Raw genomic sequence first — 22809 nt, 5'->3', positions numbered from 1 at the left:
CTACTAATTCAGGTTCTTGTTTCATGCCTTGCTCTTGGAGTAGAAGGCAGAGTAGGTACATAGAACTTTGTACATATACTATTGTGGCTGACTGGGACCGTAACCTCTGTAAATATATCCTTTGCATCTCTTTTTTCACTTTAAGACGCTTCTTTAAGACTTAATTGCACTTATTCTTATGCAAAAGCCGTTTTTGTTACAGAATTAAAAAAATATCTGCATCCTCATAGAATTCTTCTAGATATAGTTAGAAATTTCTTTCTTTTTTCTAAAAGATTTTCCAATATAAGAACCAGAACGTTTTAAATCGAAAAAGTTGGCGATCTTTGTAAAAATTTGTGATTTCTCAGCGAAAAATTTTAATGCGTTATTTATAACTGTCTTTGAAATTTACTGTGTTTTCCACTGAAAATTTTATGGAATTTGAATATTTTTCTCAAAATAAAGTTGAAAATCTTTATTTTTTTTTAATTTCAGAAATATTTTTTTTGCCTAAATAAAATGGAAAATAAATTAAGTTATTTATGAAAATTAAGTTCAAATTATTGTTATTCACACTCGTAATTTGTGATTTGATGAACAAAATGAGTTCAATTAAAAAAAAATGGTATGATTATTATTATTTTTGGTTTTCTAATAAAGAAATTATTCGAGAATGTATAACAATTAAAAAATTATTATCATACACAGTGATTATTTTGCGAGAAGATTTAATAAATAAATTACTTTGCATTTTTTTGTGTACAGTTTAAGTGATAAATAAAGTACAGAGTACAAATTGTCTTTAATGCAAAAAATTACGCTCCCAGCTTTATCCTGTAGGAGGATACGAGGATGATTTGGGTATCTAGCCCTGCCTATTTCGCTTAATCTCTCCTTGGCTTATCTCCACCTCTGGAGACCTAACAATCTCCAATTTATAGGTGCAACAAACCAAAGTGACATCGGTCCTAACCGAACCTCAACGGGCCTTATTATCGACAATTACGGCCACCCAAAGCAAGATAAAAGAATCCGAGATCGAGCTTGAAGGCCGCGCTCACATCCCCGAACTGGGAAGCGACCCAGCTGCCAAAAAATGGAAACAAGTCACTTTAGACACCCGCAAGCAAAACGTCGGCTCCCAAATCGCTGCTATGAACGCCGCCACTGCCCAAGTGGTCACCCTAACATCAGGACCCCAGGACGAAGTCGATCACAATGCAGTCGGTGCTGCCATCACCACAATTGGGAGCAACTTACCTGAAATGACTAAAGATGTGAAAATGATCGCCGCATTGATGGACGACACAAACATGGGCGAAAAATTACTGGACGCTACTAGAAAATTGTGTAGCGCTTTCAGCGATTTATTGAAAGCTGCGGAACCCGAGTCGAAAGAACCACGTCAAAGTTTACTGAATGCGGCTTCACGAGTTGGCGAAGCTAGCACAAGTGTTTTGGCCACAATTGGTGAAGACACCATTGAGAATAAACAACTACAAGACATGTTGTTGTCTTTGGCCAAAGCTGTGGCTAACACCACAGCTGCGTTAGTCCTCCGTGCGAAAAACATCGCTTCAACTTGTGAGGACCAACAGACACAGAATAGAGTAATCGGAGCTGCAACCCAGTGTGCTTTAGCCACGTCCCAATTAGTGGCATGCGCCAAAGTAATCGCCCCAACTCTGCAATCACCCGCCTGCCAGGAACAATTAACTGCAGCGGTCCGAGAAGTCGCAAAAGCGGTGGAAAACCTCGTTTCCGTCTGTAATGAGGCTTCCGGTAATGAGGAACTGATGAATCAATTAAAACAAGCCGCCAGTGAAGTCACCCGAACCCTCAACGACCTCCTCAACCACATTAAACTCGCGTCGCGAGAACGCGCCCAAGAAACCATCCAAGAACACAGTGTTGAGGAGATTTACACCGCCACTGACCGCCTGTCCGCTGCCTCAGGCGACCCCAACGAAATGGTCAAACAGGCGAGGCTTCTAGGCCAAGCCACCGCACAATTGATACAAAGCATCAAAGGCGAGGCTGAAAAAAGCCCAGATTCGGACATACAACGGAGATTACTGGCCGCGGCGAAGACTTTGGCCGATGCCACTGCCAGGATGGTCGAAGCTGCAAGACAGTGTGCCTCACACCCGCATGATATCCACTACCAGAGCGTTTTGAGGAAAACGGCCGAGGAATTGAGGGATGTCACCACAGTGGCGGCGACTACGCCAGCTTTGAGGGCCAAGTTGGTTGACAGGGTTAAGGTGTGTGCGAGGAAAGCGGTGTCTTCGGCTACGCAGTGTATCACAGCAGCACAGGCAAGTCATCCCTATAACTCCAATCAAACCACAAGGGAAGCGCTGATGACGGAGACGCAAGAGCTGGTCAAGCAGATTCCGCCCTTGGTGGGGTCGATCAAAGCCAGTACTGCCAACCCGGAGGATACGACAAGTCAGGTTGATTTGATCTACGTCGCTGATGTTTTTCTCCATGTGAGTATTTTACAATTTTTTACTTTTATTACCAAAAAATGTTTTTTTAATTACAGCCCGCTACTCACTTTGTCCAAACCTCCCAATCAGTCTTACCAACAATCCACGAACAAGCCATCACGGAACAACTCTCCGTCACTAGCCAGAAACTCAACACCGACTTGAGCGACCTCCGTGGTGCCCTAAGTCGCGCTAAACCCGTCTGTCAAGGCCTTGGTCTAGGAGCAGCAGCTCAACTTATCGCCGACCTCCAAGACGAACTAAACGAATTTGAACGTGCCGTCAAGACACACAATTTGCGTCCCCTTCCGGGAGACACACCCGAATACGGAGCCGAAGAACTCACCTCCAGCAGCAAAGCGATCAACCAAAGTGTCGCCCAACTGTTGAGTGCCGCAGCTCAAGGAAACGAAATTTACACAGACAAGGCCGCTCGAGACACCGCACAAAGCCTCAAGAATTTGACCAGTGCGGTGAGGGCCGTGGCTGCCACTTCTGGGGACCAGGACGTGCAACTAAAGGTAATAGAAACAATTTTCTAATTTTTTTTGCCACAGTAAAACCAATTATCGTTCTTGTGTAGGTGATTGGGTCAGGCCAGGAGGTCCTGATGCACTCTGCCAGGTTGGTTGAGGAGGCTCAGAAAACCTTGCATTCGGTTGAAGTCACTCCTGGCTTACAACACGCAGCTAAGAGCATTGCCTCTGCTTTGAACCAAGCGGTTGGGTGCCTCCCAGGCCAGAGAGATGTCGATTCAGCAATCACAAACATCATCGAATGGACGGCTGGTATCGACTCTGGCCGTTTCCCTCACACTAATAAAAGCTACGGAGAGTTGCAACAAGAATTAAACACTGCGGCAGCCAACCTAAACGAGGCTAGTTCAGTTGTTGTAAGCTCGGTCAAAAGTCCAATCCAGTTGTCTTCCTCGTCTAAAGATTTCTCGGCCGCTTTTCACGACTTGCTCGAAGTCTCAATGGAAATGGCCGGACAAACACAGGACACAGATATCCGAGGCCAAATGGTTCACTCACTTAAAAACGTCTCGACAACTTCGAGCACTCTCCTAACGACAGCTAAGTCACTATCAGCTGACCCGTATTTACCAAACGGTAAAAACCAACTCGCTGCAGCCGCCAGAGCGGTGACCGACAGCATCAACCACTTGGTCAACGTCTGCACTTCGGCAGCTCCAGGCCAGAACGAATGCGACAACGCAATTCGCAAAATCCAAGCCATGAAACACCTGCTCGAAAGCCCCACTGAACCAATCAACGATTGCACCTATTACGAGGCTTTGGACTCGGTCATCGACAAAAGCAAAGTTCTGGGTGAATGCATGACCGGCATTACCAACAGTGCCAAGCAATCGCAACACGAGAAATTCGCCGAAAATGTTAAAACTTTCAGTACTTCTATTTGCCACTTTATCGAAGCTTCGGCCCAAGCTGCTTACTTAGTCGGAGTCTCCGACCCTTCGAGCATTGCCGGGCGGCCGGGTTTGGTCGACCAGGCCCAATTCGCCCGAGCTTCGCAAGCCATCTACCAAGGCTGTACGGCGTTAGCTTCACCTTCAAGCCCCCAAAAACAAGTCCTTGAAGCTGCAACTTTGATAGCGAAGCACACGAGTGCGCTGTGTAATTCATGCCGAGTGGCAAGTTCCAAAACTACGAATCCTGTGGCGAAGAAACAGTTCGTGCAAAGTGCCAAAGCTGTGGCTAATTCGACCGCAGCTTTGGTCAAAGAGATTAAAACGCTTGATTTGGATTATTCGGATGTGAATAGGCACAGGTGTGCGGAAGCGACACGGCCACTGTTGGGTAAGTGTTTTTCAGTTGTATTATTTGTTGATTTTGTGAATTGTTTATGCAGAGGCTGTGGAGAATCTTTGCATTTATGCAAACTCGAGTGAGTTTGTCTCGATTCCGGCGAAGATCTCGCCACAAGCTAGACGCGCCCAAATGCCGATTATTGAGGCTGGGAATCGATTGATTGAGACGTCTTGTACTGTTGTTCGAGTGGCTAAAAGTCTGGTGGTGATGAATAAGGATCCTTCGACGTGGCAACATTTTGCCAGTTCGTCTAAGGATGTTTCTGAGGCGATTAAACAGCTGGTTGTCACTATACGGTAAGTTTTGGTACAAAACAAAATTCGATACGACATAAAAACATTTTTTTTTTGTTTTAAAAACGATGCGGACTGAACAATAAATTTTCAATAGTTATAATAAAAAAATTTGAAACATTTATATAACCAACTTTGACGAAAACCAACATTTTTAATTACAAGATGTTCTTGAAGAGTTTATATTTTTTTTATTCCATTGTTCAAGTGTTTTTATTCAAGTAATTTTATTCGTAAAATTTTTTGGGAATGAAAACATCACTTTTTTTAGATGCCTTCTTTAATTCCTTCATTTTTATTTTAAATTTATCCTTACGGAAATCTTTAATATTATTCTGTGATATTTTAACCAACAACTTCACCGTTTTCTTATAACTTTTGCTACAGTTTCAATAATGTCAGAATTCTTATATTTTTTCACAGCATCTTTTATTTTTTTAAATTATTTTTTTTAAGATTCTAAAATGTCGTTGGTTTTTGACGAAATGATATATAATAGAGATTGCTTTGATAATTTTTTTGTGATTTTTGATCCTGGGATTACATTAAAGGCGTAACAAAAAATATTACTTCGACCATATTCCAAAAATCTTCGTAGTGACCTCGAAACGCAACTTTAATAATTATTAATTAATTAAAAAAAACACTGGTTTGAAAACAATATTGAATTAGAAGTTATTTTTAGAGCGTAAAAAATTTTCCAAAAAAATATTTATTTGAATAACTCAAAAACTAAAAGGAATTTTGAAAAAAATTATCACATTTTTCAAAGTATAGTTGATTATTAGTTGGTTTCATATTTTGTATAATATTTAAAATGTCTATAGAAGATGTTATGGGTTTTAAATAAATGGAATTACAGTTTGTTGAAATTTTATTTGTATCTGGACTAGAATTTGACATTTGCGACGCATTTATAAAATAATTATTCTGAAAATGTTTGTCTTTGTTTTTCTTGCATTATTAATTTATTAACTGGGGTTGTAATCTGATTATTATAACATTAATTCCTCTCATTTTCCCATTTTCTGCACTCATTTTTGAATATGTAATTATTATATCAATATTAAAAAAAAAACTATAGACAATTATCAATTTACGTTGCGACTTTTTGACGAAATTTAATTTTCTACTATTCACAGTTTTTCTCAGCCTTAACAATACGAAAATCTAGCGATTTTCTATCTCGTTTCGTCTCCTGATACTATGAGATTATTTGTGATTGATAAACTAGTGGACACTGTGAGAAAAAAATGAGTTCTTATTAACTGTTAGCCTTCGAAATTTTATTATCTGACTCTTCAACATCATTACTTTCGACAATTGTCGTTTTCACACAAGTAAAAAAGTATTAAAGCTTGCTAGAATAATTAAACCGCAAATAATTTAGTAATGGTGCTCCTGGCAAAACCGAATGCGAAAGCGCGTCGTCCGTTCTCACCAACCATCTCCGAACCCTCGATTCCGCCTCCATGGACGCCGTCTCCCAGTCATTGGTCCCTCGCAAGGGTTCCACTTTACCCGTGTACAGCCAACAAGTTGAACGCGCAGCTGCTGGCCTTTTAGACACGATTGAACCTTTAAGACATGCTGCCAAATACGAAGCTGAGAACATTGGACATGCGGTCAATCAAATGGTAATCATTCTACCCATCATTTGTCTAGATTACAAGTGCTGGGTTTTAGATACAATACTTCGAGCCTTTGGTGCAAAACACTATTGGGGCCGCTTCCAACATGAAAAATTCGAAGCAACAGGAACAACTCCTGGATCAGGCTAAATCGGTGACCGAATCGGCCCTACAGTTGGTTTATTCGGCCAAGGATTGTGGCGGCAATCCTAAGGTTTGTTTGTGTTTTTTTTCACAGAGGTGTGTTTAAGACGGGTTTCTCCAGGCTGTCAACATTCATCCAGACATTGACGAGTTCGCAAATTCGACTCGTGACACGTTACAGGACTTAGTCACAAGCTTAGAAACCATATCCACACAGAGCGGGATTGTGTCGGGAGTTGTGGACAATCTGACAAGAGCCATGACTCGCTTGTCTGATCATAGAGCTTCCCTTATTATTTCAGACAGTGATAGTTACGTCGATTACCAGACTAGAATGGTCGAATGTGCCAAAGACATCGCCAAACTCGCCGGCGAAATGGCATCGAAAGCACCCAACGATACGCAAAAACTCGCCCCACTGTCTGCCGATTTGTCCCACAAATACACCCAACTGGCCAACGACAGCATCGGCGCTGCGGCAGCCGCCACCAACGGGGAAGTGGCCATGCGGCTCAAGGAAGTCGTCCAACAACTAGGAGGCGCCTGCGTTGAGCTGGTCCAAGCCGGTGGTCAATGTCTCATCAGAAAAGACGACATCATTTTACGCGAAATTGGAGATTGTTCACGGAACGTTACGGAGAAGGTGTCACGTGTTTTGGCCACTCTGCAGTCAGGCTCCAGGGGAACTCAGGCTTGTATCAATGCCGCTTCGACAGTTTCCGGCATTATCGGCGATTTGGAGACCACGATTATGTTCGCAACCGCCGGGAATTTGAATCCGGAGAATGAACACGAGTCGTTTGCCGATCATAGGGAGAATATTTTGAAAACGGCCAAAGCTTTGGTTGAAGATACTAAAACGTTGGTGGCGGGGGCGGCGTCCTCGCAGGAACAGCTGGCGGTGGCGGCGCAGAATTCCGTCTCCACCATCGGTAAGTGACAATTTTTTTAATTATTGAATTGGGCGAAAAAAATTGTGTTTTGTCGAGTTTTCAAGCGCATTTCTGGGCACAAAATCACTAAATAAAGTCGTCAATTTTGCCATTTTTGCTTTTTTCAGCCAGAAATTCTATTATAACTATTATCATAAATTATTTCGCCATGTAACGAAACCGTGCCGAAAAATATAATTAACGTTCTTTTTTCCACTGTTTTCCCATCTTTAAGTCAAAAGCCTAATCAAATTGTAGCATTTCCTAAACCTAGCATTTCCTTTGCCTTTTTTGAGTATTTAGCACGTTTTTTATTTTTAATTAGTTTTAAATTGAGATTGATGAAATATTTTTTCTTTTTCGAAACGTTTTGCTCGTTTTTCAAACAGAAATGTAAATATTTCGTTAAAAACTAGCTGAAAGTTAATTGTTTTTCCAATTATGACCATATTTTTAACAACGAATGTTTTTTTCTGATAAATATCAGTGAAATGAATCGAAATTGATATTATTTTAGCGTGTTTTACGTGATTTTTAAAGCAGCTGAGACTCATCGAAATGAGTTAGACTGAGTTTAACTCGTGTTTTTGTGTTTAAATTTGGTGAAAAATAATCGAAATTGACGTTATTTTCGCCCCTTCTACTTAATTTAGTTCGTTTTTGAAGTAGGGACTAACTTATTTTGCAAAATTTAAAAATAAAAAAATAGTATTTATCTGTTTTATTTTCTAATTTTTAAACTGATTTGTGCAAAATATTTGCGTTTTTGGGAGAAATGAAGTAATTAATGTTGATTTATTTAAAAAGTTTGTGTTAAAATGTCCGCAAAAGACGGTCAGTACTTGGGGCTTGGTGGCTCAGTGGTATAAGCGCCACTTGTCACGTGGGGAGTCGGGGTTCGAACCCGGATCAGGTCTAACAATTTTTCAATAAAAAAAGTACGAATAAAGCAGTAAAACATGACGTAAACATAAATAAGAGATGCTAAAAACGTAGAGCCGTAAATGTAAACACAGAAACGTTTAAAACAGACAAAAATAAGAAAATAATGCAACTAAAGGAGAGGAGAGAGGAGAGAAAAAGGCGTAAAGGTAAGTGATGTAATTTAACTTGAATAAAACGTGAGGCCTCTTAGGTAACTTTCCTCTTAATTAAAAAAAATATCAGAGAGAGTGGCAGTCTTTTTGTCAAAATTCTGTGAAATAATTGAGTTTCTCGCTTAAAAATGATCACCGATTTGCTAGATTTTGGACGAAATAAGTGTTTCTGGCCCTGAAAACTTTTTTTTGTGCAAAAAAGCTTGAAAGACGCCAGTTATTATGAGTAAATCTTGTCCACAGTACAATTGGCCGAAGTGGTTAAATTTGGAGCGGCCAGTTTGGGCTCCGACAACCCGGACTCTCAAGTAATGCTTATCAACGCTGTTAAGGACGTTGCAAGTGCTCTCGGCGACTTAATCCACGCCACAAAAGCCGCCAGTGGTAAACCCATCAACGACCCAGCAATGGCCCACTTGAAGGAAAGTGCAAAGGTACGATTTGGCAAGATGTTGTAGTGTGTCATTTGTGTGTTATTTTTATTTTTACTATAATACAATTGTGTGTGCTTTTTTTGTTACTTAATTTTATTATTGTTTTATTTGTAATAAACTGTTTTTGCATGTGGTGTGATGTACTAAAAATCCTTATTGTATTAATTTGGGGTGGACTTTAAATAAATAATCATTAATAAATAAATAAAAAGAGTACATAACACACATGCTAAAACAAAACGAAATGTTAACGAGATGAAAGAATCAAAACATGTGAGTTATTTGAAGTCCACCTTGGTAATAGAATAACAGAGATTAACACTGAGAAAGGTGGAGGGTTTTAACACATGTTTTGATCATGACAGGTCCCTGATTCTGATACTGATTGGTGGGTTTCCGATCAAGAAGAGGAGTTAATTCGATTATTAAGCGACAGCAAAGAGAACATTGCTACTGAAGCTTTACAATCAGACATAATCCCTTGTCTCCTCATTACATAAACCGCGCCAATTGTCTAGTCTCGTTAGTGTGTGTTGTAGCTTTGTGTTTGTTGTCCCAATCTATTTTTTTATCTTTATATATCCATCAAAATTGCAATAAACTGTGTGGTACCGTTTGATTTCATTTTTCCGAAAGCACAACCTTTAGTTTGTACAAAAGGTTAGTACTTATTAATTTGTGTTGGTTGTGGGTGCACTCTCTTTACTTTCTTCCCTTTTTGTTTCAATAACCCATTTCAGCTTACGTGGACTTGATCTAAACGCATGTCGCTTCGATTTTCCGCACTCGAGACACATAAAACTGATCCTTCTCCGTAGGTGATGGTGACCAACGTGACTTCGCTCCTTAAAACCGTCAAAGCAGTCGAAGACGAGCACACTCGCGGCACTCGCGCCCTAGAGTCCACAATTGAAGCAATCGGCCAGGAAATGCGAGCGCTGCGCTCCAGCGAGGCCTGCAAGCCGGGCGTGACCGCCGAAGACCTCATCAAGTGCACCAAAGCCATCACCAAAGCCACGGCGAAATCGGTCTCAGCCGGAATCAGCAACAAGCAAGACGACATCATCGCGGCTGCAAACCTGGCCAGGAAATCAATCTCCGACATGCTAATCATTTGCAAAAGCGCGGCCTATAATTTAGCCGAAACGGCCGAGCTGAGAGAGCGCACGCTGAACGGCGGCCACGACTGTGCCCAGCAATTCAGGGAGTTGTTGCTCGCGATTTTGCAGCAAGCGAGTCCTGCTGATGCCAAGCACACGCTTCCGATGATTTCGCGCAAAATTGCACAGTCGGCGACCGAGTTGGTTAGCATTGCTGAGCTGCTGAAGGGCTCGGATTGGGTCGATCCGGACGATCCGACTGTTATTGCAGAGAACGAGCTTCTGGGGGCTGCGGCTTCCATTGATGCGGCTGCCAAGAAGTTGGCCAGTTTGAGACCGAGGAAGTCGATTAAGGTAGGTTTTTTGGGGTTGGGTTTTTTTTCAAAACAGGTGGATTGTGTGTGAGTTGCTATAAGATATGTTTGATATTCTTGGTTGTATTTTTAATTCACCCAGGAGTCAAACATATTATTATAGAAGCGTCACGTGGCGGCTTTGCGACTGGATCGAGTTGGGTAAGTCTACGAATACGACTTGGTTTATAAAATGCTACAAACAGTAGCTTGGAGTTCCTAGATTTGGTTTCCTAAGAAGAAAAAAGAACAAATTAAAAATACGAACAATTTTTTTCAAAATACTTATTGTTTCTTTATCAACAACAGATTTACTTACATTTTATTATTACACTAGTTTCTATATTCCTGCAGTTTAAAATGCTACAATACTAAGAGAGTCAGTTCAAAAACTTCATGCGTTTCCTATTAATTAACTGATGTTTATAATTTTCTCTATAAATGTGATTTTTTCGGAATTTTTCTACAGCTATCCTGTAATTAATGTGTTTAAGTAAAAATATTAGTATAATTAATGGTATTTCTGGTGACATTCTGTCAGTAAAATAAACATTTAAAATGTACTTACGTTTATTTGTTTTTTTCTTTAATTAATTATTTTCTACGTATTTTTTGTACACAAAAGAACACTTAGGCATCGTTTGTTCTAGAATAACGCAAGATTTGTAGCTGCTCATAATTTTTATAAAAAAATCTGAAAGCATTCAAAATCATAGAGAAATTTGGTACTCAGTCTTATTTAAAAAAAATTAATCAGTCACAGTTTTCTACACCGAGTTTTGTAAGTTTAGAGCAAATAATTGGAAGAGAAATAAAGCGATTTTAGCTTTTTTACAGCGAATTTTGTAGTTTTTAAGAAAAAGATCGTGGTTTTGGCAACAGAATAAAGCGATTTTAGATTTTAGCTTTTATACAACGTTTTTGCTGCTTTGAGCCAAAGAATCGGTAACAACTATTTTTTGTAACTATTGTTCGAAGCCCTGGAAACTCTAGTATTTTTCATGACCGCTTTGTTAACATGAACTGTCCAAATTTGAAATAAAAACTATAAAAAAAATCGGCTAATGTTTTGACCACTTCTTAAAAATTTCAGTAAAATTTAAAATCGATAGTAACTAAAAACCGTAAAACAAATATACTTATCAGACATTTGTAACTGGTTGCAAATTATTTTTTATATAACTTTTTTATTAATTAGTTTAACGACAATTGCAAATTATCTGATACATTCGAGCCTTAGCGACTTAAATTTTGGGAACATTCAGTAAACTTTTAATTTGTTTTTTTTTTCTAAAAATATGTACTTGGAATATGGATACTAAGCTTCCTTTTTCAGTTAAGTAAAAAGATTGATTGCCCAATTATTTAATTATTTTATTAAACAAACAGGCGGTATTTGAAGTATCTTTATAAAAGCAATCTTTAAATTAATTAAATAAATAAGTAACACCTAGGAACTTCTTGAGCTGTTTCTGAGAAAATTATTCGAGATATCGAGGTTTCAAACAATAGAATATTGTTTTTTTATAATATGCATATGGTTTTATTTGAAAATTATGAAACATGTACAAAAAGTAACTTCTCAAAAGACTAGATGATACATTTTCGACATATAGAGGTGCGATTTATTGAGGTTCTACTGTAATGTAATCAACTGACTACAAAAGCCAATAAAAGTCATTACTAGCATTTTTTCGTAATCGCTTTCAAGGTAAAAGGAAAAAACGTTTATTTTCCGTTGATTTCTTGACACTTTTTTCTCGTTTTGAAGAAAGTTCAACTGTATTTCCAGCGTTTTGAGAAATATGCGACGGAGCGCAAATTTTAGATTTTTAATATTGATTTCTCAATTTTTGCAGTTAGTGACTATTTTAATGAAATAACTGAGCCGGCACTTCAGAAAATCTAGCTATTTGTCTCTTGATCCAATTGATTCTGTATTTCCAGCGTTTTGAGAAATATGCGACGAAGCGCAAATCTTAGATTTTTGCAATTAGTGACTATTTTAACTAATTAACTGAGCCAGTACTTTCGTAAATCTATCTTGAACCAAAAAATCATTCTCTTCTAGACCCAAGACTTGGACGAATCGCTCAACTTCGACGAAATGATCCTCGAAGCGGCCAAATCCATAACATCGGCCACTTCAGCGCTCGTGAAAGCCGCCAGTGCCGCTCAACGCGAACTCATCGACAGCGGAAAAGTCTCCCGCACCCCCACATCATCCTCAGACGACGGCCAATGGTCGGAAGGTCTAATCTCAGCCGCGAGACTCGTAGCTGCTGCCACACACAGTCTTGTCGAAAGCGCCAATGCCCTAGTCCAAGGCCTCGGCAGTGAAGACAAACTAATCTCAGCCGCGAAACAAGTTGCAAGTTCCACAGCACAGTTACTTGTGGCTTGCAAAGTAAAAGCCGAGGGCGACACCACAGCCACTCGAAGGTTGCACCAAGCGGGAACCGCTGTCATTCGCTCGACGGATAATCTGGTACGAGCTGCCCAGCAGGCGAAGAGTGTGGAGGAGGAGAGGTGTTTGGTGTTGAACAAGCGGATGGTTGGAGGCATTGCCCAGGAGATTGACGCCAGGTCGGAGGTGTTCCGGATAGAGCGGGAGCTGGAGGAGGCCAGGAGTCGCTTGACTGCCATCAGACAAGCCAAGTACAAACTGAGAGGGTACGACACTTCAGGGGATGACACTGATGGTTACATCAGTTCGGCGCAAGATGGAGAGACGTCGCGGTGAGTTCCAGGTGTGTGTTAACCCTACTAATCACTTGTTGCCTGTTTTGTGAGCGGTCGGTGTTGGATAGCTTGTGCACTGTTGCGTTCCCTCTGTTGTGATACATTTTCATTCATTTTCTCGAATAACAGAGGATTTTATTTGCATGCGCAGCGTGAAGGTAGTCTTTACATAGTCACAGTAGGTAAGGGCACGCAATTTTTCTTTAACAGTATTAATATTGCTTTGAGTTTTATTGAGTGAGGTTTGCAGTTGCGGCGCTCAAAGCAATTTCTGGCACTTTTCCTTATGACTCGATCGGTGGTTTCGCTCATTTTCATTCGTCTTTTATGTTTGTTGTTGTTGGGGTTGAACGTAACTTTAGCTAAAGTTGCGGTATTAGTTTCAGAAAAACTCCGCGGATTAAAGTGATTGTTGACAATGTTGACCCTCCTTTCAGGAAAGGATATTCGAGGTGATTTTTGTGTTGTGTTCGTCGAAAAATATCTTCTCTTACAGTTTTTTTCTAAATTTTATCTAAATTAAATAAAAATAAATTTTTTTGATATCTTGTTCTGGTTTAACAAAATTCCTCGAAATATGGGTGTACTTATCTATTTTTTTTTTAATTTGTACCGGCAATATTCTGAGCAGATTTTCCGAAATTTGACAAAATAATTGAGTGTGTGGTTGAATAACGTGCTTAGTCGCTGGAAAAAGTACAAAGAGCACAATTTTTGTTTCACATTCGGCAATTTTTCGGCTGATTTTTCATCTTTTGAGTTCTTCCAGGTTTTTTAAATAATTGATTGATTTACCAATTTTGGTTTTCGAAAATTGTGGTAAAAATTGAATTTTTGGCCCAAAAACGTGCTCAAAAGTTTGGCTGAATAGGGTGTTCAGAAAAGGCAAAAACACCATTTTTGGTTTCGTTCGAGAATTTTTCGGCTTAGTTTTCATCTTTTAAATTCCTACAAGTTTTTTTATATTTAATTTTTTCGAAATTAATACCAATGCGAATACATAATGTGAAAGGGTAAACCAATATTGTTGATCTCCGTAATTTATTGATTTCTCAATTGTTGTTTTACCAAAATTTGTTGTTACAAAATCTTCGGCAATTTTTGCTACAGTTTTACGGAATAATTAACTGTTTGGCTGAAAATGGAATGAATAACATTATTTTTGATTTTATTCGGAGATTTTTCGGCTTGTTTTTATTTTTTGAACCCTTAGAAGTTTTTTTTATTTATTTTTTTTTCTAAATATGTCCGAGTTTATACTTGAAAGTGAAGTGTAACCTTAGCCACATCTTGTGCTGCAGCTAAAATGTGCCTAAAGTTCCACATACACAGCTTGCTCTAATGCAGAATATTTTCGATCACATGGTATTATTTAATGACGAAACTAATGCCATTTTTAGCAGAATTTATTGATTTTTCAATTTTTTATTTCAGAAAATCTGTAATTTAAAAAAATGTTACCAAAAATTGAATTATTGTTGGTCCAAAATCGTGTTGTCTAACTGCTCAAAACTGTAGAAACCAACTATTTAATCCAATTCGGCAATTTTTGGAGCAATTCTTAACTAAATAATTGAGTGTTTGACTAAATTACGTGCTTAGACGCTGGAATATCACCATTTTTGACCCCATTCGGTGATTTTTTGGCTTATTTTTCACGAAATAATTGTGATTTTTTTATAAAAGCAGTTACAACATTCTAATTTTGTCGCGTTGTTGGTTTTTATTCTTTAAAAAATTTTGTTGCGCAAAGCGAAACGGTAAGTACATTATATGATAATATATTTGGCTTTGAAACCAGAAATGTAAATTCGGCACAAATAAAACATCTTCCTTAAAAGAATTACTTTTGGCTAAATTCTAAGTACAGGAAAAGCAGATTTCGTATTTCTGTAAGTAATTTATTTAAAATTTATACTTTGTTACGGAAGAATTTTTTTAAGTACTTACACGAAATTAATAAAGAAGATAAAAACGTGACTACTGTCCCAACATTACTTATGATTACTGGATAAATTTGTCATAAGGAAAAGCCGCTAACTAACTAATTAGTTTTACAAAATCTTTGAAACAATTCTTTTCTTACTACCCAGATACGGCCAATACCAATACGACAGTTCACACTCAAACTACTCACCCACCGTACAAAACACCCTTTACAACGACACATACAGCCACTTAGAGAGTCCCGAAAAAGTCAGCTCGTTAGAACGCAACAAGAAAAATCTCCTCCAATCACAAATCCACTCTTTGGACAACGCTGTCTATGGAGGCACCAACAGTTACAACCAAGACCATTACAATTCCTTCAGCAAAAACGCACCTAAATTCACTCCCACATACACCCCTGAGAGCAAAACTTACACTCCGACAACCTCAACCCCGTTTCAAAGTCCGTACAAACAACTCCCAACCTCTCCAACTAAACCAACGTTCGACTACGCCCCCAAACCCAGTAATTTGACAACATTCGGTGGTGGTGACGGTTTTTCAACTTCCGAGTACCGAACCAGCACTCAGAAAATACCAGGAGGCTACAAAACGGATTCGTTCAAATATGAAGCTTACAAATCGTCGTCACAGCCGTCCTATTCAGCCGGTTCTGAGACGTACTACACCACCGCGCCCAACTTGAAGGTGCAGTTGAGTCCGTTCGATAAAAAAACGTTTGAGTCGTTTAGTAACGGAGGAGACAACCAATACCAATCGTCTTACTCGTCGAACGTTGAATATATCAATGAGCCGCCGGTTCTCAAGGACTCCGACACGTTGGAGCAGAAGATGTTGAAAAAGTCAGTCACGCAGCAAATCATCGAGAAGAAAACGGTACAAATGTCCAAGTCCAGCAAACAGGAGTCTTCGACGAAGAGTTTTAGGTTCGAGTAGTCAGGGGTTACTAATTAGTGATTCTAAGTGTCTTTATTTATTGATGGTGCTAATATTTATGCTTCTTTATTAACCAAATATTTAGTGTCTTAATCGTGCCAATTAATTTTAAGCTTGTGTAGTCGTTAAGTCGGTTTTGTTTCGGTGCCAAATTTGCGTTCCGGTTACTTAAGTGCCTTCCAAGCATTTGGAAAAGTGTTACTTATTTCGTAGCGAGTGCTAAACACAGTGCCTATGTAATTAACTTCGCTTTTTAATGTACTTTACTGTAACAATCCATCCAGATGGAGTGTTTACTACCTTATACTTTACAAATTTTTAATTATTATTAATTAACTATTTTGGAACTTTTGACGGACGCTCGTTCATCATCTTGTCACGAGTTTCACGATGGAAGAAACACATTGTATAAATAAACTAATTGAAAAGTTGCTTAATTGTTTTATTTTACCCCGAGTTCACGATCGATGAGGTATGGGAGTTGTTTTAAGCGGAAAAAGTCTTAAATTAAATGTAAGCCAGCCGGCGTGCACACAATAACATTAGTAAAAGTGAATATTAAATTACGAATTTCACATCCAAATGCCCCTAATTTGTTGTATTAAATTTCGTAAATGTTGGGGCAAAAAGCTTTAATGTGGTTACAAAAAACTATGTGTGGGATCATTATTCCATAAACCACCTCCCGCGCTTTAGCGAACTGCAAAAATTGGTGATCATATTCTGCTCAAAGGATCTCATCACAGACGGTTTAGATTTTGCGTTGGAGGTCATCTAAGAAGTCAAGGGGAGGATTTGGTGGGCGCACACAGGTCAGTTTTTTTTATCCTTTGAACTGTTTTAAATAAATGGGCGGTGAACTAAATTGGCTAAAGTAAGATAAAATCCACTAAAACAGTTCTAAGGTTCATTGTACGTATTGTAGTTTTTAAAATATTAATAATAATCAAAAAATATTCGGTCTGATGATCCGTGTAAAGAATTCTTTAATTAATAGATGGCCTGGCGAGAAAAGCAGATTTCTCGATTATCATCTCATTTGTTGTTATCCACAATTTTATTTTTTTTAGATTTTCGTACCCAGGTCCTTGATTTTCATGAATTTTTCTTCAATGTCTTTCTAAAAGGTGAATTTAAATTTTTTATAGTAAATCTTTTTTTTTTAACAATAAGTGGATATTTCACCGTTTTTTTTTGAGAGTTGTTTATAGACCATCAACTGTCTTCTCTTTAATGAAAATTTTTTTTTCTGTTTTAAATCAGCAGTCAACAATCATTCAACAACAGCAAGAAAATCAGAGACAATAGAAAAGTATAAATAACTAAAATAATAAATGATAATAATAAAAAAAATAACTTTTTTTCAAGAAATGCTAACTTGAGTTACCTCTGTCTCAAAAATTAGAGCTGACTGAAAAACTGTGTTGGCTGTTTTGAAATCAGCATCCAACAATTACTTAATGCAAAAAATCCGAGGCAACAGATATAGTGTAAACTGTTATTATTTTTCATTAACAATTTAATTTATAAAAAAACTGTTAATAGCCCAAAATGTGCCGACAGGTAACAATTTCAATGAACCATGTTGAGAAAAATGGATCAAATAAATAAATTTCACAAAAATGAGCAAAAAAAAACGCTAATATTTGGACCTGTCGCTGTTTTTTTGTCGGTATTTTCTTAGCACCTAGCACACATTTTGATTAATCGAAAATACACAAAAAATCATCTGATTAGATTATTTATTTGATATGATGAATACATAAATTCGTAATTAAATAATTTTTGGTGGAGGAACAAGTTTAATAACCCACATAACTTTGCAACACTTTATTTACCAACCCACATACACATTATTCGATTCCACATACTTGTCCAGCCATGTGTACACGGGCTTATAATACTCCAGAAGTGGCTTAGCGGAAATATGCCGTGTTCCAGTAACCAGTAAAAGAGCTTCAGGCCAACGAATACTCGCCCCCTTTTCCATCATAGTCCTGAAAAATCGTCAACTAACATTAAATATTTCCTAAAACACTCACATTAATTTTTTTCCTCCATCCTTCGATCCGTAGATATCGCAGTTATGCAACGGCAAGTAAAACTCCTCAGAATCGTTCTGAATCTTCCCGTAGAGAGACAATTCACACAAGCTTCGGAACACTTGCATTTGAATAACACCGCTCAGGAAATATCGAATATAGGGGGTGTTGTCAGGGACGTGGAACTTGCCTCCAGCGTCAAACAACTCACTTTTGCGCTGTTCTGGTGGGACAATACCGCGGAATTTTCTGGTTAAATGCCAGTAGTAGTCGTTCCATTGGTCGTAAGGGACCGAACCTTCGAAAATATCCCAGCGGTATTTGTCCAGAATGAGGGAAAACGGGATTTCGGGAATTTTAGACAGAGCTTGGTAGAACAGGAGGAAAAGGGACGTGGTGTTGTCCAGTAGTTGCTCGTCTGTGATGACGCTGAGGCGGTGGAGGTGCTGTGGGGTCATGACACCGTGCATTATCGCGTCCCCGATGCTCTCATGGACGGCTGTGGTGGTGCCATCCTAAAATTTTTGTTAAAACGGAAAACATTATTGTGATACTTGCTTGGAAAATTGCTGGTTGGTTTCGATACGCCATGTAGTACTCGATATGACCCATCTCGTGATGTATGACGTAGAAATCGTCCATTGAGACTTTGCCACACATTAGCATCCTAAAGTCATCTCGACTGAATAAATTCGCAGCCGTTCCGTGACACAATGTCGTGTTTTCATTCTCCTCGAAAATGGAGTACTTCCAAAATTTTTGCGTCATTTTCGGGAGACTCAACGACCTGTAAAAATCTTCAGCTTCTAGAACCTACTTCAATTGATTGGCGAAGTATTGAGTGTCGTTATTACCATTTCTTCAACGGTCCGATTTTTCTTGCGGAGATTCAAGTCCAGGTCAATTTTGTTCGGGGAAAGTGGGAACATTTCAAGGAGAGACGTCCAGTCCTGACCCCACATATTCCCGAGTAAATGCATGGGAATCGGGCCTTTTGGGTCGATTTGGGACGGCCCGTATTTTTGCAAAAGTTTGTGTCTTATGACCGCATGTAGGAGAACGTAAAGTGGTTTCACTTCTTCGTACAAACCGAACACAAAGTTCTCTAATTGGGGCGTTTCGAGCTCCTCACGCCACACTTCCCCAATGTTGTTATATCCTTAACAGACAAATGATTTATCTTCTAATAAAAAATTTTTACGTTTGAAAATCACCATTGTTTTTGGCCGCTGCATTTTGGTATTCCACAGCTAGTCTAAACTTGTCTTTAAGTCGTGGCCCGACTGAATCGTGCCAGTTCGTCCAGATCCACTTCAACTGCTCCGGATCCAAGTCAGTTCGCTTCATAACGCGCTCCAGGTCCGGCTCCCCGTACAAACAGTCCCCACTTTTGGGAAAATCTGGCGCTGTCCGATTAACCTTTGCCGGATGTCCAGTTAAACAAACTTGATCGTTAAATTCTTGCGCCATTTTCCCCAGCACTTCCAGATACTCTCTGAAACAAAGTGTCTAGGGCTTAAGACGAGTTGGAAAAACACTCACAGAGCCATTTGGTCGCTGAAGTTCGGGCCCCTGCACAAGAGATAAATTTTTCGTCTCTGTTCCGGCGTCAACCATTCGTGTCTGATCGTCGATTCACACACGTTGTTTTTCCACTTGTTTCTCACTTTTCCAAGTTGTCTCGCTTGTCGGGAGGTTTTCTCGTCGGGAAATGTCGACAGCTTCCAGGTTAAATGGGCTGCCAATGAATTGAACTGGGATAAGTCTGAATCGACGTTGTTCAGCCACTTCTCGATGTCGTACTGGTATTCAACTGAAATTAGTTCATTCCCGGGCTCTTAATTTAATTAGGAACGTGTTTACGTTATTTTTTGGGGATAGTACACAAAGTTTGGTGTTTCGTTTGCGCGATTTATTTATTTTTCGTTACTTATCTGCGTAAATAAATAAGCGAGAGGTGATTACAAATTGTAACTTTCAGCTTATTGAAATAAATAAATATGTATTTATTTAACCAAAATTCTTAAACAACGAAGTTAAAACTAAAAATTAACCTTTAGTTAGGTCAAATTTTATTTTAACCCGGCGCATCCACCATTTTTCAACTATTACACAGGTGTGCTAACAGATTTTTTTTTGCCTCAGAAATGAAAAGTTAGCACAGAAATCAGCGTTTATTATTGAAAACTTTATCTTTTTCTCTATGCATGTGAATTTTTACTCTTCCTTATAATTAAAATTAATTAATTGTGTAGGGGAATCTTAGGCTAATGTTTTAACATAGCTTAAGCATTAAAAATTATAATTTGCTGTGTATTTTGTTAAACATTTTCTTGTAGAATTCTTAATTCCTACAAGTTACCCCAAAAATTATGATCGGCTGTATTTTATATTTAAAAATACTTAGGCAGCTTCCACAAAATTTGGGAAGTTAAAACTAAAAATCAACCTTTAGTTAGGTCAAATTTTATTTTAACCCGGCGCATCCACCATTTTTCAATTATTACACAGGTGTGCTAACACATTTTTTTGCCTCAGAATTAAATGGTTTGCACAGAAATCAGCGTTTATTATTAGAAACTTTATCTTTTCTCTATGCATGTAAATTTTTACTCTTCCTTATAATTAAAATTAATTAATTGTGCAGGGGAATCTTAGGCTAATATTTTAACATAGTTTAAGCATTAAAAATAATATTTGCTGTGTATTTTGTATTTTTTTAAACATTTTCTTGTAGAATTCTTAATTCCTACAAGTTACCCCAAAAATTCTGATCGGCTGTATTTTATATTTAAAAATACTTAGGCAGTTTCCACAAAATTTGGGCAAAATGAGGTAAAAAATAATAATTTTTGCAGCATTTTCGTAATAATTAAGTAAATAATTTTAGTTTAGAAAGAACTGTAGAATTTCCGAAAAAATTGACATTCGTAGAGAAAAGTATAAAGTAAATATAATTAACATAAAACACTTTATTCTGTATGATTATTAGCTTTAAGCTAATTAATTAAGTATAAGCTTATAATACACACAACAGATAACATTCAGCTTTATTAATAATTACAATAATGTTTTATTTATTATGATATCTGATAATATCTTTAACAAAAAATTGAATTTCTTGTTTTGCAAATTTTTTAACACAGTGAGAGAGGAGCTAATTTCAGAGATCTAGAAATTTAGTTAATTAAACTTTAATAAATTTTTCCCAATGGTTTAACTGGAAAAATTCATTATTGGAAATATCTATTACGTATAAAGAGATGATATTTTAAAAGTGCCTGGAAAAGCAAAATCACTTCAAAGCGTAACATCATTTTCGAGATAATATCGAAATGTAATTACCTGTTGTTGCTTCAATTACATTAGCAATTTATCAAGTGGGAACATATGACTTTTGTAATTAGGTCGAAATTCGAACGTCATACATTCATTACAAAATACCTCCTGAGATGGAGGTCGTATAATAATTATTTATGACACTTGTACCAAAAATTTATTTTTTTTTAAATTCCAGTTTTCACAAAAATCTCAGATTTTTTTGTAATTTATTTATTTATGGTAATTATTTAAAGCTTCATGAAACTACCTTTGTCCACATCCTGGGCCGCCTGCTGAAACCTGCGCCCCCAAGCACTCCACCCACAAGCCACAGTAATGAAACCCATCACCCACATTTTCACTGACCATTGAATTGTTCGCTACCAAAATTTCGTTCGTAACTAGAAGAGCTTTTCTAATTTTCCTCCTTATACACGTGAACGTCGGCCATGCGCAGCTAAATCACCACATTTTCCGTAATTTTCCATTAAAATTTTTTAATCCGGTTTAAAGAAAACACGAAATGTTGGTACTTTGTAACTAAGATTAAGGATTAACTTTGCGACGATGAGAAACTGGAGCGAGCTTAATTGCAGCAAAGTTTCTCGGATTAGTGTTTGATGTTTACGATTGACACTTTTGCGATTTCGTCTCTCATTGTGCATTATTATTATTAAGTGAGGCATCTGTTTGTGCCAATCTTCCGTCAGATATTGTTCACATGATGCATTAATTCGCCGCCCGAATATATTGTTGAGCAAATAATTTCAGTGGGGTTTTTTATCACCAAACCCGATGCAATCAGTAATGGGAGATTGGTATTTAAACGAAACTCTAGACGCCTATTATTCAGCTCGATCGGATTCCTTGTTAAGGTGCAGGAAACGGTAATCAAAAAATTACGTTATTTTGTTTGATGGTTTCAGGAATAATAATAATTACAGAACCGTGCGGACTGTCAAAGGTAAAGTAAAATAGGTGTTGGCTTCGAAAGCGTATTAACTAAATTAAAGTCCGATGGCGAGCTTTATTTAACAAACGACACAAAGACGCAAACAATTTTATTAAAAGCTCAAAGCTCTTTGTTTTCATTAGCGGTGATCTTGTTCTGAAGCCCCGTAGGATAGAAAATACGTAACAGTAAAAGTTAATTTGGTCCAAGTGCACCTGAGTCGGTGACAAATTATTTTTACTAAACCTACTCATCCACTGGTTTTTGTACGTCTTCCCACTCTCTTGATTTGGAAAAATATAAGAAAGGTGAAATACTGTCGGTTGTTGGAAAATGTAATTACCTTCAGGCCGGGATTTCATTTTATGTTCAAACGGATTAGCGTGTTAATTATTATTAAAGAAAATTGAGGTAAAATGTTGAACAGAAATAAATTTGAAAAATGTATTAAGGAAATGGATTAAATTCTCAAGTTTTCAAAGAACTCATTATCTTGTTTTTACATTTTTACTGGAATTTACTTCATGATCAGTTACAAAGTTTTGTGTGCAATGATTACAAAAATAAATAATTATT

At 37.9% G+C, this 22809-nt stretch overlaps 2 protein-coding genes and 1 non-coding gene across 11 annotated transcripts in view; 2 read left to right on the top strand and 1 right to left on the bottom strand.

The window, feature by feature from the left end:
- rhea overlaps positions 1 to 16349 on the top strand; it is a 28481-nt gene extending 12132 nt beyond the window's left edge. For 3 of the 9 annotated variants that reach the window (XM_015981210.2, XM_008196931.3, XM_008196932.3), the window contains 12 exons: positions 924 to 2474; positions 2531 to 2995; positions 3058 to 4294; positions 4347 to 4602; positions 5990 to 6236; positions 6286 to 6444; positions 6496 to 7306; positions 8647 to 8837; positions 9656 to 10291; positions 12362 to 13029; positions 13413 to 13484; positions 15126 to 16349. In XM_015981210.2, the coding sequence (XP_015836696.1) occupies positions 924 to 2474; positions 2531 to 2995; positions 3058 to 4294; positions 4347 to 4602; positions 5990 to 6236; positions 6286 to 6444; positions 6496 to 7306; positions 8647 to 8837; positions 9656 to 10291; positions 12362 to 13029; positions 13413 to 13484; positions 15126 to 15918 (7086 nt within the window). In that variant the 3' untranslated portion in view covers positions 15919 to 16349. Of the gene's footprint in view, positions 1 to 923; positions 2475 to 2530; positions 2996 to 3057; positions 4295 to 4346; positions 4603 to 5989; positions 6237 to 6285; positions 6445 to 6495; positions 7307 to 8646; positions 8838 to 9202; positions 9454 to 9655; positions 10292 to 12361; positions 13041 to 13183; positions 13215 to 13412; positions 13485 to 15125 lie in introns of those variants that run through there. The other 6 variants (XR_010333601.1, XM_015981211.2, XM_064355891.1 and 3 more) reach the window with 6 other exon arrangements.
- On the top strand, positions 10339 to 10424 carry Mir190 (microRNA mir-190). Its single transcript, NR_036297.1, has one exon. It is a non-coding gene; the product is annotated as a microRNA mir-190 (primary transcript).
- Positions 16350 to 17733: 1384 nt separating the features above from the next.
- Positions 17734 to 21937, bottom strand: LOC661107 (angiotensin-converting enzyme). The gene is made up of 7 exons (XM_967290.4): positions 21550 to 21937; positions 19503 to 19773; positions 19175 to 19455; positions 18815 to 19119; positions 18519 to 18773; positions 17961 to 18475; positions 17734 to 17915 (listed from the first exon to the last, which is right to left on the bottom strand). The coding sequence occupies exons 1-7, from the start codon at positions 21635 to 21637 to the stop codon at positions 17753 to 17755; spliced, it is 1878 nt and encodes a 625-aa protein (XP_972383.1). The 5' UTR covers positions 21638 to 21937; the 3' UTR covers positions 17734 to 17752.
- Between the last annotated feature and the right edge of the window lie 872 nt (positions 21938 to 22809).

Source organism: Tribolium castaneum, chromosome 3 (genome assembly GCF_031307605.1).
Source record: "Tribolium castaneum strain GA2 chromosome 3, icTriCast1.1, whole genome shotgun sequence".
Taxonomy (NCBI): domain Eukaryota; kingdom Metazoa; phylum Arthropoda; class Insecta; order Coleoptera; family Tenebrionidae; genus Tribolium; species Tribolium castaneum.
The sequence above is the reverse complement of the archived record's forward strand: the minus strand, read 5'-3'. Positions and strand labels throughout refer to the sequence as shown.

Coding starts and splice junctions, on each gene's coding strand:
- LOC661107 (XM_967290.4), bottom strand. CDS start 21,637: ATGTGGGTGATGGGTTTCATTACTGTGGCTTGTGGGTGGAGTGCTTGG. Junction 19,120..19,174: donor TGCAGCGGCCAAAAACAATG/GTGATTTTCAAA, acceptor TTGTCTGTTAAG/GATATAACAACATTGGGGAA. Junction 18,774..18,814: donor ATCGGACCGTTGAAGAAATG/GTAATAACGACA, acceptor CAATTGAAGTAG/GTTCTAGAAGCTGAAGATTT.